Raw genomic sequence first — 19390 nt, 5'->3', positions numbered from 1 at the left:
ACAGCCATTCCAGGACTGGCCTTTTGTGAAATTTAGTATTTAATAAAAAAAAATCCCAAAATAGATCACTCACTATTTATTGTGCAACACGCAAAGGTTTTGGGTTCTACCCTTCATCAGTGCTAACAATTAATTAACAATTGTCAGCACTAATGAAGGATAGAACCCGAAAGCTTTGTGTGTTGCACAGTAAACAGTGAGCGTATCTGTTTTGGGACTTTTATTCCATTTTAGTTAACTGCAGTATTTCTATAGGTTTTATTAAATTCAGTATTTAACACAGTTATTTAGTACAGGTAGGGTCTGTTGCCATACTGGAGGCACTCAAGTTGGATAAGTAATGCATTCTATCCAAGCTAGGCAGTATTTGCCTAGTCAGTGCATGTTCTTTCATCTGTTGTCTGATGCAGGGATATAAACCTGGATGTCTTTATAATAAACAACTTTACTTTCATTGTAGTAAGTGACACAGGAGCTTTAAGAAACACCAATGCTGGTATCTTGGAATTATAAAGTGGTGGGAATAAATATATTTGCATAAACACAATAAATAATATGTGGGATGGCTTTATAAAGAGGAATGAAAAAGTGAAGTGACTAGAATCTGAAACAAAACATTAAGGGGGGTGTTGCATACTTTGTTACTGTTTGCGAAAAATAAATTGGAGAAGGTGCATTAACAACGATTTACAGGTTTAAGAAAATCACTGCAGACAACGTGGATAAATCCTGCAGTTACAAGAGACAAATTACAGGGAGCAAATACAGACAGAAGTACAATAAGTAAATGGCCCAAGACCATACATCTCAAATGTTCCTGATTTTACAGAATACTCATGATTTTTTAAATCTTACTTTTGACCTGCCCGTCATAACTTCTCAGGTAATTGATGGGTGAGTACTGTTAAATCAATAATGGGACAGTTTACACTTGCATTGATACTGTTTAAAAATTGTACGTTGATGCAAAGTCTTTTAAGTGCATTGCAGTACTATTTAAAAACAAAAGTTTTTATTTTTTACGATCTTTGTGGCACAAGTATTTAAGAATTTTGCTTTCTCAGGAATATCTGAAAAATGAAGGTTTGCCAAACAATGTGTTACCAATTAGTAGATAGTAAGGATTACAATTTGAGGACAGAAAGAGGCTATGGTGCAGCAAAAATAGGTGTCCCACTGTAAGTAGGTGGATCGTACAAGGCAACAGTACATGAACTTTGTCTCCTGCTGTGAGCTGTCAGTCACAGTAGCAAACAGCTCAAATTAACTGTCACTTTGATAGACACTAAGGGGAGGGGCTTCTGGGGAGGGGAGGGGAGTTTAAGGACTACAACTCGTGCATAACGAATGAAAACTGGCCAATTTAGAAAGAAAAAGAAGTGACAGGCACTGAGAATACTATTCTGTGTGATTATCCCTGTTTCTCTTTTAAGCAGTCATTGCAAAGCATGAAATTGCAATTAAAACCTGACTGACCAAAAGAAAGCAGAGTTTATGTGAAAACGCATGTAACATCAATGCATTGACAGGAGCTTATTTTAAAACCAAACATTGCATTGCAGGATATTTGGACGTAGACTAAAAAATCATGATGCCGAGCCCCATGTGGGCAGACTGAAGTTACATTTAAAAATATAAAAAAGTATATATAGAGTTCAAATGTGGTGTTAAAATGTAGGAAAAATCATCAAGACATGATGAAATAAAATGTTTTTCAGTCTGTGGTTCTCCTTTAAATAGTACTCTAAAGACAGATGCAGTTTTTCAGAATTTCCGTATAAAACTTACAAACCGTTTGTTTTTCAGACGAATGAACTTATAGTGAGTTTAGAAGATGATGATAAACTCATTTTAAAAGACAACGCCACATTGAAAGCAGCAGGAATAGGTAAAAATAAATATTTCTTGATGGAAGGTTCAGTATTTGCATTTTGAAATGCGTAATTAGTCTGACTGACAGCAGCCTATTTTTTGTTTGTTTGTATTATCTGTTTAAAAACAAATCCTACTGCAGAGTGGTACACAGCCACATTATTTAATTAAGAATCATGTATATTTAAATTTGAACTCTTGGGACAGTAGGTGTCTGGCCCTTTAAAGCTCTGAATTCAAAACATGACTAATGAAAGATTCACTGTGAATTCCAGTTAGCAAGCAGCTTAATGATTGACAGATTATACATGTATTTAATTGTGTGTATAAGAATCTATATTTAATTGTATATGCAGTTCAAGATAATATATTTTTGCAGTGATTGTTTACTGGAAAAAATCTACATGTTTCAGGTTTTTAAAACCACTCTTGTTTTATTGATTTGGATTTATAGTACATTTAATGGTAATGTTACACATTGTCAAATTCTGTCTCCCCATACATCCTGTTGTTTAAATGACAGATGAGAGATGTTGACTTTTGTTTCCAGTATGAATCCTTTTTAATTCAAGAGTCCTTGACCTGTTAGATTAAGGGAATTTTGAGTGGTATGAACCTGTGCTGGTTTGTCCCTTGTGAATAATTATAGCTGTTTGAGAGACTGGCTCTGGAAGCCTGTTTGCTCCTTTCACTTTGCATATTCTTGAAGCCTCATGAATTAGTCATAAGCAAAGCTACAAATTAACTTTTGTAGACACTGATTCAGACGGATCATCTGGGGAGAATGTAAACCTATCGGTTGAAGAATTCTGCTGATCCTCTGTTGTGCAGCGTTATGCCTACAGGCAAAATTCAGAGGAGGAATTAAAAATATTTAATCACAGTTCACTTATACTTAGGTGATTTTAGAGAAGTCTCAATCTGGGTATTTCATTTTTTCCTGCATAGCACAGCATCTTGTGAAAATTGGCTCTTTTGTAGTAAGCAGCAGACTTGCCAAGTGCTTTTATTTAAATGTCAGGTGACATTTTGTGCATGTCAGCACAGTTGGCAATATTGACTGAAACTGCACTTTCAATATGTGTAGTCCATATAGTAAAGTCATACTAGCATATGTTTCTTTTACTTTATTTTAAAAGCAACCAGTTTTAAATTTTCTTTCAAAATAAGCAAATTTCAGTAAAGGGATGCTGTCTTTCCTCATGATTTCTATTTAATTGTTGCTATTAGTCAAGGTAGATGGCTTGTTTTACTGAACTACAGGTAATACTTAGGGTCTTTTTCAGAAAAGAATCCAGCAGCGGTAATTGTTAACTAGATCTGTAATAAGCTGAGCCTGAAAGTGTTCAATATTGATCAGTGCACTACCCAGCCTGATGAATATAAATAAAGTTTTGTACCAGAGTTGATGAGTATATATATATTCCGTACCTTTTTCATACTTGCTGGACTCCCCCTGTGCATACATTCATGTAACACTAACATATTTGTTGCACCATGCTTGTTTGTAAGTTACTTTCTCTAGTGCTAGGAATGCTGCATGGTTATAGTACATTTTAGGTGGCTCCTAAGTGTTTAGTATACATATGGAATAAATACACAAGCTTTTGTTGCACTGTTTTCCCTTAGGGGTCTACCAAGATTTATTTATTTATTTTCTTATCCCCATATTTTATCAAAAATGTCTTCTGCTTTTTTGACTGCCATTTTGATGTGATCCATTGTCCTTCCACATTGTCTTCATATCCATTTGTTTTCTGCAGTCATTGTGCAGTTGTATTTAGTGCTTGCCCTCTTAAAGTTCATAGCACACTTTTTACTGTCTTTGGCTCTGTAATTACTTGTTAACTTCTCGGATAACAACTTATCTGCATGTCTAAGATCCTTTGCTACTCCCATTTGAGAGCACCACTAATGTCACTTGAGAAAACTCTGGTACCAACTAGTAAGTTTCATACGAATGGTCTTACTTTTTGATGCAGCTGATGTCCATTATCCTTGGATCACACAGTGACGGAAATGTCCCTTTCCCTGCTACTCTAATCACATTTGTCATTTTGTATAGTTCCTCAACCTCTGAAAAGCTATTATACAGCCCCCATGCAGGCTGTGTTTTACTTTCCTGTCACCATAGTCTTCCACACTGCCTGTTTGCCTTCTTTACTTACTTGTTGTATCACTTTGATCTCCTTCCTTACTTGGGCATGTGCACCATCTCCTTTCCTGTCCTTCCCGTCTCTCTTGTAAACTGGGTTACCAGGTATGGTTGCATCTCAGGCTTTATCTCAGTATTCTGTTTTTTTGACTGCTGTAGTGTGAGACACTGCTCTTCCATGAAAGTAGTCAACAACTTTTGCCTGGACTGTAGCTATTTGTGCTTCTTTCCCTTCTATGTTTTTGCTGTTACCTCTGTAGGAAACAAGGACACCCAGCAAAAGGATGGACAGATTGTGTGAGAGAATACTTGCAACACTCCAGCATGACTGTTGAAGAAGGTAGGAGAGTGTCATTGAATCAAGAGATGGCAAATGGCAGCAGGTGATGCAATACCCTGACCCCATGTAGAAAATGGGGGGATAGGATTAATAATGGTGATGATGATTCTGTTTGCACCATCCCTGTGCATACTTCAGTTGTTTTTCATAAGTTGCCTGTACTGTTTCTATATATCATGTCCTCTATGTTGGCATCTACTTTATTATAGAAAATGGATGAAAAAGAGGATTTATGATGATGGTTCTATGTACTCCGTCCTTTTGTATACTTTGCCTGTACTGTTTCTACATGCTGTGTTCTCTGTTGGCACTTGCTTACTTCTGTATGGGTTTGGCAAAAGCGTGGCAAAATATCCCTGATGCTTCTTTGTGCCTCCTTCTGCTATCTTGTTTGAATGCTTGCTAATGAAGCACTTTATAACCTGTCGCTTAAAGTATAACTATACGTTACGTACATTTTGTTTCTCCAGAGTACATCTTCCTCCCTACAGAATAATTCCTATACTTCCACATATTTAAAAAACTCATGATATATGAATTTCTTCCCCTTTGTGGCATTTCTGTCTTAGCCATCTTCCTTATTGCACACCATGTTGGGAATGTATGACATCTCATGATACTTGACTTTAGGATTTTATCATTTCACCTGTCACATCTATATAAATAAATAAATATATATATATATATATATATATATATATATATATATATATATATATATATATATTTTTTTTTTTTAAAGAAATTGGAATGCAGCAAGGTGCTTCTAATTCTTTGTGTTTCACACCTGATGAGATTAAAAAAAAAAGTTATTTAAGCTCAAAGTTCATAGCTTTTTCACTCTTTTTGTTGTCATCAATTTGTATTATTTGCCTTCACATCCCCCGGGCAGTAAACACAGTTAGCCTTTTGTAATATAAACATAAAGAAACCTGATAGTCACTGAAAGAAACTTTAGTAATTGGCAAAGCTTTACAAGCCAGGAAATATGATACTCTGATCAAGGGAAGGAAGGTGGAAGAAAGATAGGACTGGATATCACAAAACATCACTTTTCAAGGCTGTGTTATCTCAGCCTTGTCTTTACCCATCTGCAGAATTGTTTTACAGTTGGTGTAACACATGTGGAAAAGTCTCTGCAAAAAAATTCCTGACGTTTTTCCTGAGGCGTCTCAAACTTGACAGTTTTTCTTATTGCTGCTAGTCTAAGTGACTGTGACTGTTGTATGCCAGGACAACCTAGGACATTGTAGTCTTATCATCTGGACCTTCACAGTGTGTTATGAGCAGAAAGCTTTCCAAGAAAACAAGATCATGTCATGATGCCTGCCCCCATGAGGGCATTTAGTGTTAGAAGAAACTTAAAATGAGTAATAAGTAAATATGGTACTGCTGGTGTGTTTGGATTATGTATAACTTCATACAATTAAAAAACAATAAATATATGCAGATATAGATATTTGGGGGGGGGGTCTGCCCCTAATGGTCCTTTAAGATCCCTTCTTTGGGTAGGTACAGGTCATCCAGTAGGTATAAACCTCGTATCTCTCCTAGTAGATCTCTATTGCTCAGTAAAGCCAAAGTCATGAACTCTCGATGGATGTACAGCCATATGCTAAAAACCCTAGCGCATATGTCAATAATGCTCATTTTTTTATTTTTCCCATTCCATAGACAAAAAAGGAACATCGTATTTTTTGTCCTGTTTTGTCAACCCTTAAAGTATCCTATATATCTTTAAGAGCAGAGTTCTAATGTTAGCATTTCATTGTAGTGGATGTGATGCCCATGCACTTGCCCAGTAATCAAGGAGCCTCGAATCTTACCACTAACACCAGTGAGGGATGTCCACATTGGGAAGGATAACAAATACACACACAGTAAAGATCAATTTCCCTTAAAAGCATACAGAGATCACAGTCATTCTGAGGCTGGTTTCTCCCTTTCTGTCCAGATAACCCAGTAAGACTCCCCACTGGCACAGCTGTAGAGTGGAGTCCTTAGCCAGGGTTCCAAGCCAAGTCCTCCCAACACTCCCTCTGTCCAACCAGTGCTTCATGTCCCTGCCCAAGTAGCTGACACACACACACACACACACACACACACACACACACACACACACACACACACACACACACTCTCTCTCTTCCTGGGGAAGGCTGGCACAGGTTTTCCAGCTATGCCCCTTCCTGTCAGTCTGTAAGGTATTACCAGCTGCCACCAACCACTAATATCAGCTACTAAAAAGGCCCTTACCAAAGGGTGTCCAATTATTACTGTGCAATATTATTATCCAAATAGTAAGTGTGACTGAGCAGCACACACACACACACACACACACACACTCTCTCTTCCTGGGGAAGGCTGGCACAGGTTTTCCAGCTATGCCCCTTCCTGTCAGTCTGTAAGGTATTACCAGCTGCCACCAAAGGGTGTCCAATTATTACTGTGCAATATTATTATCCAAATAGTAAGTGTGACTGAGCAGCAAGACTATTGGAGTGGCTTTGTACATTATTACTATATACATGCAGTGTACTCTACAGCTTAAATTATCTCTACACACAACAGCCACAGTTGAAAAGTTTAAAAATATTTAATAAATAATAAAACCACAAGACAATACTTCTTACCACACAGTGCTAGTCAAGAGTTCAGACATCACAGGAAAATGCTTAAAATAATACCATAGAATAGTTCTGACATAAATATAGCTAGACTAAACTTACTATTTCTTATATTTTCTGAAGAGCAATCACAGTTCTAAATAAACTTACATATAGAACAAAAGCAAAGTACTGGTGCGTTGTTGTCAGCTTTAGACAAAATCCAAAATGCTCTCTCTCTGAGACAGTCTTTTAAATTGATAATACATCACTGCTGACTCATTTTAGATTGCATCATTCTTTGGTTCTCAGAGTTTAACATATTTTTGATCTTGCAGCTGGTCAGGAAACCATAGCAGATGTTCTTCGTCTTCCATTGCTGCAGTCCTGACTATTGGGTATAGTCCGCGTCCAGTCGGCCCGAATACCAGAGTATAAGGCTGACGTCGGTCATGGCGCCTTAGACTGACGTCAGTACGTCAGGGTACTAATGCGCATGACCGACGTCATATCCTCAGTCTTTTTTGCCGCATGGTCCGATGCAGAAGCAATTTTGCGAGTGCAGGTTGGCGTTCTGAGATATTTCCGAAACCGGAGTTTCAGACCGAAACAGAGTTGGCTAAGTACCCCGTTGGGGAACATTTTGGTTTTTCTTGCCTCAGTATTTAACGGATGTCAGAAAAAGTGAATAACTGTATTTCTTGTGGGAAGCAGATACCGCATAGGGATTATCATACATTGTGTATACCTTGTTTAGGGCCTGAGCACGACGTTGTTGGTTGCCGCTCTTGTGCTAGATTTAACAAACGCACTATTAAAAGGAGGCTAGATTGTGCTAGGTTAGTGTTTGGAAAGCGTTGCAATTATAATATGCCGTCGGATGCTCCGACGCCCGCTTCATCCAAGAAGCGCAAGGACAAAACAGTGAAGCCAAGGGTTGATGAACCGGCAGTCCCGGACGTCGGTTCTTTAGAAGGCTCAGTGGAGCCAGAGGTTTTGCCAGGAGTTTCCATGGAGTCTCAGGCAGAAACTTTGTTGTTACAGGATGTGCCCTCTCAGGAGGTAGGCCAGGCTGAGGGGGCTTCTCAGGTAACTGTTCTTCCCTCTCTTCCCAAGGTAGTTAGGGCCTCTCCTTCTGTTGCCAAAGCTTCTTTTAGAGGTAGGCCAAGTTCAGCTTCTGTGGGGGCTTCTCCTAGCATTTCGGGCTCTGTGCCTAAGAAACATATGCTTAAAATGGCAGAAGATTTGATTACTATGATTAGAGGTTCTATGCCCCCGCCTGATAAGAGGCCTAGGGTGGAACAGGAGTTTGATAGTTTTGAACAGTGTTCACAGGCTTCAGAGTCTTCTGTGGAAGACTTACAGGAGTTTCCTACTTATTCTGATTCTGATGTGGATGATTCCACGCCTACAGCTTCTCCTCCTGAGGATTTTTCGTTTTCAGAGACTCTACACTCCATGAGGGAGCACTTTAAATGGGAAGGCCAGGATTACTCTGATTCCAGGAAAAGGCTTAGGGAATTCTTGTTTTTACCCCAGCATAGGCCCTTAGCTATTCCTCCTGTGTTGAATGTGGTGGAGGATGTTTTTGCAGAGGCTTCCCTGAACCCTGACTCCTTGCCTCCTGCTCCTGTTAAGCCTGATAGGTATTATAGGGTGCCCGAAGCTCATAAGTATTTGTTTAAGAGTCCTAGGGCGGACCCAGAAACTGTTTCTCAGGGGCCTAAAGGTGTTAAAGCTTCTGTGGTTAAAATCCTGTACCCTCTGATAAAGAGGCAAGGGCTTTGGATAGGTGGGGTAAGAAAGTGTATACTTCTTCCACTCTAGCCATGAGGGCGTTGAATTGTCAGTTTCACATGCTAAAATATCAAAATTATCTCCTTTCACAATTGAAATCTAAGGTGGATGCTTTGGCGGAAGGTATTGAGTGTAAAGAATTGCTGGATTTGGTTCATGTGTCTGAACAAGTGGGTAAGCATTCTTTGCAGTGTGGTTTTGATGCTGTTCAGGCCTCCTCGAGGGTGGCTGCTACTAGTTCTGTTCTTCGCAGACATGCCTGGTTGAAGGATCAGAATTTAGCTGAGCATGTTAAGACAAGGATTTTGGATGCTCCTTTACAGTCTGATGTGTTGTTTGGACCGCCTGTGGAAGCAGTTTTAAAGAAAATGGAGGACAAAGCTAAGTCTATGCAGACTGTTAAAGATTTTTTGCAGGTGCAGCCTCCGAAGTTTAGTAGAAATTGGCCTGCTAAGGGGTGGACATATCCTGCTTATGATTCCCAGTCTAGGGGTAGGTCTAGACGTGGTAGGGGCAGGGCTCAAGGTTCTTTTAGGCCTAGATCAGGGAGTTCACCTGCTCAGACTTCTGGTGAGGGCAGGGGTCAGTCCTTTCGTAAACAGACCCAATGACCTGCCTTTTCAGCTGCCAGTGGATTCTCGTCTGGCAGCTCCTTTGGGAGGAAGACTGTCTCTTTTCAAAGAAAATTGGGATTTAATCACTCAAGACAGATGGGTGCTGGATATCATTCATCACGGTTACAGATTTTATTTCCACACAATGCCCCTTTCAAAGGCATGCCAGACGTTCCTCCTCCACAAAGAAAAGAGGCTTACAAGCAAGTTTCTCAGTTACTCCAGATAGGGGCCATTCAGCCAGTCCCTGTATCAGAAAGGGGCTTAGGATTTTATTCTCGCCTGTTCCTAGTACCAAAGAAGGGGAACACGTGGAGACCAATTTTGGATTTATCTATCCTCAACACTTATCTGGACATTCCCAAGTTCAAGATGTTGACGTTACAACAGCTTTTACCTCTGCTGGGCAAAGATCACTGGATGGTAACTTTAGATCTCAAGGAAGCTTACCTTCATGTGCCTATAAGGCTAGGTTGCAGAAAGTATCTGCGGTTTCGAACTGGAGATTTTCATTATCAGTTCTCTGCATTGCCCTTTGGCTTATCTACTGCGCCCAGAGTATTCACAAAGGTTCTGGCTCCAGTGATAGCTTACTTCAGGCTTCAAGGAATTCAAATCTATCCTTACTTGGACGACTGCCTGATTCTGGCTCAAGAAAAGGAAGACCTTCTACAGCATCTGGAATATGTCATAGCAGTGCTAAGATGCCTAGTGTATTCTGTGAACGAAATAAAGTCCAGTCTAGTACCCTCTCAAGACATGTGCTTTCTGGGTGTGAGACTGAATACAGCAGCCCAGATGGCCTTTTAACCCCGGACAAACAAAAGAGTCTGTCACTTTACTTCCATCAACTATCTCATCAGTCCGTGCTGACTGCAAGGACAGTCCTTCAAGCATTAGGGTTCATGGCATCTTGTATTCTGGTGCTTCCCAATGCCAAACTGCATATGAGGAAGCTGCAATGGTATCTCAAAATGTATGGACACAGCACTGCCAGGATTTGGACACTGTCATTCAAATAATACCTTGCCTTCAAAAGGAATTCTTGTGGTGGGCTCAGGAATGTCACCTAAACAAGGGACTCTCTGTGACCCGGCCAGAGGCGAGTCAGATTTTAACGACAGATGCCTCGGACATTGCTTGGGGAGCTCATCTAAATGGAAAGTGGATACAAGACAAGTGGCCTGCCAGACTACAGCATCTACATATCAACATGAAGGAGATGTTAGCAGTCCAGTTTGCATTGATGGCTTTCAAGGAGTTACTTCTTCCAGGGCAGGTGTTGATTCTAACAGACAACACAACTGTCATGTGGTACATCAACAAGCAAGGGGGGACACATTCTTATCCTCTATGCAGGCAAGCGATGATTTTATGGGAGACTGCGTTAAGCCTGCAACTAACTCTTCAGGCAAGGTTTCTGCCAGGAGCACAGAACTCCCTAGCAGATGTGTTAAGCAGACAAATCATGGATCCCCACGAGTGGAAACTGGATCTTCATGTATTTCAGAAATTGACAGTGTCATGGGGAACTCCAGACATAGATCTGTTCGCTTCTCCACTAAACCACCAGCTGCCAAAGTATTGCACAAAGGGGTTTCATCACACAGCTTGGAAAGTGGATGCTCTGTCTTTCAGTTGGAAAAACCTTCATGTCTATGCCTTTCCACCTCTGCCTCTTCTTCCAAAGGTACTATTAAAGGTCAGACAAGACAGGCCAAGGATGATTTTGATAGCTCCAGATTGGCCTCGGCAACACTGGTATCCACTACTACGAGTCTGGTAAAGAAGCCTCCATGGCCTTTACCTCTGATTCCTCATCTGTTATCTCAGAAGGATGGTCATCTGCTCAATGTCAAGCTTCACTCTCTTCATCTAACAGCCTGGCATATTCTCTGTTGAAGCACAGCAGGTCTCAACTTCCTCAACAAGTTTTAAATGTGATTATGGAAGCTAGAAGACCTGGTACAAGGAAGGTGTACGCAGAAAAATGGAAGAGATTTTTATTTTGGAGTACAGCAAAGAATTTGGAGATTTCTGAGCCTAATTTGAGTGTGGCTCTTCAATATCTTACTGAGTTATTGGACAAAGGTTTGTCCTTCTCTTCCATTAAGATTCATGCTGCAGCAATTTCAGCTCACTATGATTGTGACCCACCTTTGTTTTCGCATCCTTTGTTCAAGCAGTTCCTTAGAGGGGCAAAGAATATAAGACCCCCACGTAGAGCTCCTACTCCTGCTTGGGATCTCAATTTTGTGTTGGAAAAACTTACTCTACAACCTTTTGAGCCTGCGGCTACTGCTGAATTGAAATACTTGTCATGGAAGACTGCTTTTCTGTTGGCTATTACTTCTGCAAGAAGGGTGTCTGAGTTGCAGGCCCTTATGGCAGTAGAGCCCTTTTGATTTTCCATAAGGATAGGGTATCATTACGTACTAATCCTTCCTTTATGCCTAAGGTGGTTTCTAGTGTGGCTTTAAACCAAACTATTCATTTGCCTACTTTTATGCAGACCCCCAAAATAAAGGGGAAAAGATTTTGCACACTTTAGATGTACACAGGCAATTGAGATATTATTTAAGCAGGACTAAGGATTTTAGGCAGTCTCAGCAGTTGTTTGTTTCTTTTGCTTTGAGTTCACAGGGCAAGCCTGTGTCAAAACAAACTATTTCCAGGTGGATTGGCTTTTGCATTGCATTTTGTTATTCCCATCATGGCAAGGAGATTCCAGCTGGGATTAGGCCTCATTCCACTAGGGCTACTGCCACTTCAACAGCATTTCTAAGGGGGGTGGCAACTAAGGATATTTTGGAAGCAGCTACTTGGAGTTCAGTGCATACTTTCTCTAAGCATTATCATCTTCCTATCTACTCTAAGTCTAGGGCTGGTTTTGCCACAGCTGTTTTGCAAGGCATGCTATCAGCTCCTACTTCTTTATAATTTGCCAGCCTCCCTTACCTCTGCTTTGGGATTCTACCCAATAGTCAGGACTGCAGCAATGGAAGGCGAAGTACATAGTAAAGCTTTGTACCTACCAAAAATGTAGATGTTCGAGGATTCCATTGCTGCAGTCAATCTCCCTCCTTCCCCTCTGTGTTTAGGGGTGGTTGTGTAGGTGAGTTTACATGCTTATATTTTTGTATATATTGTTGTATATATTGTACATGTTTTTTGGTGCAGGTTTTTTGGGACTTGTCTTTTTGGGTCTTCTGACATCTGGGGCAAGAAAAGACTGAGGATATGACGTCGGTCATGCGCATTAGTACCCTGACGTACTGACGTCAGTCTAAGGCGCCATGACCGTCGTCAGCCTTATACTCTGGTATTCGGGCCGACTGGACGCGGACTATACCCAATAGTCAGGACTGCAGCAATGGAATCCTCGAACATCTACATTTATGGTAGGTACAAAACTGTACTTTATCTAGCAATTAACTCTGGTCTCAAAACAATAGAAAGAATCTGCTGGTCCAGGCATCACGGCTCCGAGTTTGAGATCAAGCAGTCCTAGAATGCTGACTTACCAACTTTCTTCCAGCAGAGTACACTGTTGTTACATTTGTGAGGTTCAACATTTAACACAATTTTCTTACATTTAAGAGAACAAGCCTTACGCTTACATTAATATTTACAAATGACAGAATTATCTACAAACTTCTATCTAGCTAGGCTGGCAGCCTTCACATATCCCCCCCCCCCTCCGGAGAACTCAAACTAGTTTTTCAAGTGATCCTTGAGAAACGTTGCTTGAGAGGGTTAGGGTCTATCTGAGTATACCTTACCCCTTTCCCTGTCTTGAGAGCCCATCTGCGTTGACGATGCTATCCCACTGCGGTGCTGCACTGACATATATGCTTGCAACCCTAGGCTCCATCTTAGCAACTTGGCATTTTGCTGGCTGGCTTGGTGTAACCATGTTAGGGGATTGTGATCTGTAACTACAGTGAATTTTCTTCCATACAGATAAGGCTGAAGTTTCTGCAGTGCTGCCCACACTAGGGCTAGACATTCCTTTTCTACAGCTGCATAGCATTCCTCCCTGGGTTGAAGCCTATGACTGAGATAAAACACTAGGTGCTCTTCTCCCTCTGAAGAAGTCTGGCTAAGTACAGCTCCCACTCTATAGTTCAAAGCATCCACCTGCACAACAAATTCTTTGCTGTAGTCTGAACTGGCTAACACAGGGGTTTTTCCCAAAGTTTCTTTAAGCTTCTGGAATGCCTGCTCACATGCTGGGGTCCACACTATCTTATCTGGCTTGCATTTCCTTGTCCAGTCTGTGAGGGGAGCAGCTATGGTACTATAACTGGGGACAAACTTTCTGTAGTACCCTGCTTTCCCTAAGAATGCCCTCACCTGCTTTTTGGTAACTGGTGCAGGTCATGCCTGAATGGCTTTCACTTTGGCAGGTTACGACCTGATCTTGCCACTCCCCACTGTGTCCCAGATAGGAGATCTCTGCCATACCCACGGACATTTGCTGTGCTTAATGGTCAGCGCTGACCTTTGTAGTCTACCCAGCACCTCTCTGACATGTTGAAGGTGCTCTTGCTAGGAATGGCTGCAGATGGGAATATCATCTAGGTAAGCAAGGGCAAACCCTCCTGCTAGGATATGATCTACCAGCCTCTGGAAAGTTGGTGGGGCATTTTTCATCTCAAAAGGCATCTTTGTGAACTCATACAAGCCAAAAGGAGTCACAAAGGCTGACCTCTGTCTAGCATTGGGAGTCGGGGGCACCTGCCAGTAACCCTTGGTAAGATCAGTGGTGGTAAGATACTTGGCTCCACCCAGCTGCTCTAGGACCTCATCTGTCCTAGGCATGGGGTAAGCATCTGACTCTGTGTGACTATTTAATTTCCTGTAGTCCACACAGAACCTGGTGCTGCCATCCTTCTTTGGTACCAGCACCACTGTGGATGCCCAGGGACTGTTGGACTCTTGTATTACCTCTTGTTCCAACATCTCCTGTATCTCCTCCCTTAGAGTCGGAGTCTCTCAGGTACACTATAAGGGGCCTGCCTAATAGGCCTTTGGGGTCCTGTATCGACCTGGTGCTTCATCAGGTGGGTTCACCCTGGTTTTCCAGTGAACATGTCCCCAAACCCCTGTAACACTGCTCAGATTTCTCAAACCTGGGTAAGAAATAGCTGCTGGGACATTGCTACCCCTTCCACTAAGGTATCAGTTCAAGCCACACTGAGGAGATCAGTCACCAGATCTCCCTCAGACTCCTCCTGCAATCCACTGCAAATACTCAGCACAAGGGCCTCCCTATCATGGTACAATTTGTGCTCCTGCCTAGCAGTTCCACCATGTAGTTAAAATCACTTACCCTTCTTATGACCTTGTAAGGTCCCTCCCAAGCTGCTTCCAGCTTGTTGTGTCTGACAGGATTGAAAACCAATTGCCTGCTGCCCTACAGCATACTCTCTAGCTCGAGCATTCCTGTCCTACCATACCCTTTTCTGTTGGGCTTCTGCCAGGTTCTCCTGGGCCAAGCCCATGAGTTCCCTGAGCCTTGTCCTGATGTTTAGAACATATGCCACAACAGACTCCTTGTGCAATTCACAATCACCTTCCCACTCATTACGAATTAAATCTAGAGGCTCTCACCCTATCCCCATACAGCAACTCAAAGGGTGAAAACCCTGTGGAGTCCTGGGGGACTTCTCTGTAAGCAAACAGATGGGGCAAATATTTGTCCCACTCCCTCTTAAACTGGTCTGCAAATGCCCATAGCATGGACTTTATTGTACAGTTTAATGTCTCAGTAAGACCATTAGTCTGGGGATGGTAGGGGGTGGTATTCAGGTGCTTCACTCCACAGTGCTTCCACAGACAAGATAGCAGGTCTGACATAAAATTGGCACCACTGTCTGTCAGTATTTCTTTTGGGAAACCTACCCTGCTGAAAATCTCTAACAAAGCATTTGCCACCTTTTCTGCCTCAATGGAGGGCAAAGCCATTGCCTCAGGGTATTTTGTAGCATAAACCAACAAATATAAAACTAAGACTAAGTCTGTATACAAACTGAAACCAAACAAATATATAGTACATCCTATACACTGGAGTAAAAAAATATAAAAACGTTTATTCAAATGTTGTTAAGCACTTTCATCTCACTAAGAGAGATTTCTTCAGAATACAAAACACATTAATTACCCATATTTAAATATAAAATGAGACCAACAACATCACAAATCATTCAATCATATTAAAGGAATAAAGCACTACCTATTTCAAATTAATTTAAATGTTTCCCATTAAATAAGCTAATACCGTGGAGTTGTTAAATTAAGTTTTGATATTCATAAACAATAAAAATAATAAACAATTGTATTGTCTTAAAAAATCTTACAATATACACAAATGCACTTTATAGCTTATTGGCTCTTTCCAACAACATGGGAGCTATGGACACACTGTGGAAGGCTGGCATCCTCTGGCAGCAGTGCCTCACCGTCAGCCTCTGTATTACTACTCACCTCTACCTTTGCAGTCAACTTTGTCCAAGGGAACATCAGTACCCACAAGCAGCTGTGGCTCACCTTCAGTCTCACTGCTACAGAGTAGCTCCCTCCCTGAAGTAACCACATCACCAGTCCTGACTACAACTGTGCGATCTGTCTGGGTCTCCCCCAGGCTACCCGTCCCACATGCTTGTCTCCTAGCCTGACTGCGTGTAACTGCATAAGCACATGGTACTGTCTCATCCAAATCCTTCCCTATCAGGACATCTGCAGTATGATAGTTTGGTACCCCTGTTGTCTCAAGACAATCTACTATTGGCATTTTGACTTTCCCACTTACTGACTCTCACCTTTTTTCCCCAGCTTGCCTCCGTGGACATCTGTATGCCACATGGTCCCACTGGTTGCATTCAAAACATTTAACCCTAGGTATTGGACATGTACCTAGACTAGTGGCTTCCCCTGCTGCTGGCAGATTCTTTTAGGGCAGTCTGAGCTGCCCAACATGGGTTCTTTTAGACCCATGAGCAGTACTGGGGTTCCCTTTCCTGTGCAGTGTATAGGTCTCCTGTCTTCCCCAACTCATCTGAAGTAGCACATCGTCTGTCAGTTAACCAGATCCTCATGTCCTCGGGCAAAGTGCTAAGGGCTTATTCCCTTACCAAAAGGTCAGTCAGCCCTTCAGAAGTGGTGACCTGACATCCACTCGCCCACCTATGAAAATAAGTGCTCAGTTCAGCAACATATTCACACACACATCTGCCTTGCCTCTATGCTCATGAAACTTTTTCCTATACGTTTCAAGTGTTAGCTTAAAAACTTCTAACAGACAATTCTTAACAGCAGTATAATCAAAAGATTTGTGATCAGAAACTTTAGACAACACAGTTATGCCTTTACCATGGAGTAAGGGGGTCAGGAACCATACACAAAGCCTTTGGTCAACATCCTACTATTTATATACCCTCTCAAATATATGAATGAAACTATCAAAATTACCCCCCCTGTAAACTGTGGAAGAAATTTACTGACCTTTTGTGCTTCTGGGGTCCAGTTACTCCCTTCCGGGGTCCAGTTACTCCCTTCCCCATTACCTCCATCACTCTGGCAAAGAGTCAGCATCTCCTTTTTGTGCTGCCTCTGCCTCTCCTTTTCCTCAGCTTCCAGACATAGCAGTTTCTAATTCTCCTCTGCCTGTAGATGTCTCAGTATCTCTGCTGCTTCTCTTTCCAAATGCCTGGCCTCCAACTCAAGTCTCTCTAGCTCCAGATGGATTTTAAAGTTCTCTGCAGAAAGGTTGAGCTGTCTATTCTCTGAGTGTTGTACATCTCCACGGCCAGTCTAATCGCCCTCCTGATTGCTCTTTTCTGATGCAGCTGTGACCAAAGCTGCAATCATGTCTGCCTTATTCAGGCTGCCATGCACCAGTCCTTTAGCCTGCCATATCTCAACCAACTGGCTCACTGACAGCTTGCCATACTCCTCTGCTGACATGCTTACCTGCTCTCTCTGACTAACTAAGCTAACAAAAGAAATAAAACAATTGTGATCTGAACTCTGAATATTCACTGTGTGGCTGATTTTTAAGAATACAAAAACACCTTCAGCGATCACTGTACACAAGCTACAGGAATCCACTATCCACACCACTACAAGCCAATTGCCAACCAATTAATATGTGGTGTGGATAGCCCAGCAATCGAGGAGTCTCGGTCCTCACCAGTAACACCAGTGAGGGATGTCCACATAGAGAAGGATAACAAATGCACACACAGTAAAGTCCAATTTCCTTTAAGAGCACACAGAGATCAGTCAGTCTGGGGCTGGTTTCTCCCTTTCTCTACATATCCCCAATAAGACTCCCCAATGGCACAGCTATAGTGTTGAGTCCTTACCCATGGTTCCAAGCCACGTCCTCCCAGTACTCCCTCTGTCCAACCAGTGCTTTGTGTCCCTGCAAAAGTAGCTGACACACACACACACACACACACACACACACACACACACACACACTTTGAAATATGATTTCTATACAACCATGCAGACACTCCTGGAGATGGCTGGCACAGGTTCTCCAGCTATGCCTCTTCTGCCACTCTATAAGGTAGTACTAGCTGCCACCAACCACTAATATCACCTACTAAAAAGGCCCTTACCAAAGAGTGTCCAATTATTACTGTGCAGTATTATTATCCATATAGTGTGACTGAGCAGCAAGACTGTTGTTTGGCTTTGTACAGTATCACTATATGCATGCAATGTACTCTAGAGCTTAACATTATCTCTACACAAAACAGCCACAGTTGAAAGGTTCAGAAATATTTAATAATAAAAACACAAGACAATACTTCTTACTACACAGTGCTAGTCAAGGAAAATGCTTAAAATAATACTATAGAATAGTTCTGACATAAATATAGAAAACAGCTGGACTAAACTTACTATTTCCTAACTTTTCCTTAGAGCAATCACCGCTCTAAATAAACCTACATATAGAGGAAAAGCAGAGCACTGGTGAGTTGCTGGCAGCTTTAGACAAAATCCAAAATGATCTCTCTCTCTCTCTCTCTCTCTCTCTCTCTCTCTCTCTCTCTCTCTCTCTCTCTCTCTCTCTCTCTCTCTCTCTCTCTCTCTCTCTCTCAGTCTTTTAAATTGATAATACATCACTGTTGGTTCATTTTAGATTACATCATTCTTTGGTTCCCAGGCTAACAGCAATTCAGAGTGTAACATATCTTTGATCTTGCACCTGGTCAGGAAACCACAGCAATTAAAGACATTATATGTATAAAATCTAGCAATTAACTCTGGTCTCAAAACTATAGAAAGCATCTGCATGTTCAGACATCACGGCTCAAGAGTTTGAGATCAAATAGTCATGCATTGCTTGACTTATCAGCTTTCTTCCAGTAGAGTTCACCGTTACATTTTTGACATTCAACATTTAACACAATTTTCTTACATTTAAGAGAACAAGCCTGTGGCTTATAATGTTGTGTCTTTTGGCTTTTCCCGGTTAGAGGTCGCCACAGCGGAACTCCGGTCCGCTAATGATTGGCAGTAGATTTTTACGTGCTGAGCTGCCAGCCCTGATGCACAGCCTTCAACGAAGGTACGCCCATTCACGCATGTCTCCACACAAAAGACGCTCTAGCTGAGAATCGAACAGGACAACGTCTATCTGTGAGGCGTTAACGCAACCGCAGCACCACCACTTAGAAATGACAGAATTATCTACAAAATTCTGTCTAGCTAGGCTGGCAGTCTTTACAGTGGATATGCTTTGAATAGCACTTATGTGATTAAGTTACTCAAAGTAAAGAGAAAATATGATTTGTTCTGTTGTAATAGCTTTCCCTTTTCTCCAAGTATATGCATCACTGGATGTAGTGTATTTAGAGATCACTGAGGTGTGATTGCAGATTCTAACAATGTATTTATGATCTGCTAAGGAGATGTGGTCTTTAACATGAGGATGCAGGCACCCCACACATGTTCTGCCTACATAACTGCCCAAGCACCTCCTTTTTTC

General features: G+C 41.6%; 1 protein-coding gene across 1 annotated transcript in view; it reads left to right on the top strand.

The window, feature by feature from the left end:
* The window catches only part of CCHR6.PART0H2orf76 (chromosome chr6.part0 C2orf76 homolog), a 600781-nt gene that overhangs the window by 218874 nt on the left and 362517 nt on the right, over window positions 1-19390 (top strand). The window contains exon 5 of the mRNA XM_044074994.1: window positions 1807-1888. Within this exon, the coding sequence (XP_043930929.1) occupies window positions 1807-1888 (82 nt within the window). The remainder of the gene's footprint in view (window positions 1-1806; window positions 1889-19390) is intronic.

The sequence above is a fragment of the Protopterus annectens genome, chromosome 6.part0 (genome assembly GCF_019279795.1).
Source record: "Protopterus annectens isolate FY-2018-M chromosome 6.part0, PAN1.0, whole genome shotgun sequence".
Taxonomy (NCBI): Eukaryota; Metazoa; Chordata; order Ceratodontiformes; family Protopteridae; genus Protopterus; species Protopterus annectens.
Note: the sequence above shows the minus strand (reverse complement) of the source record. Positions and strands in the feature narration are given on the sequence as shown.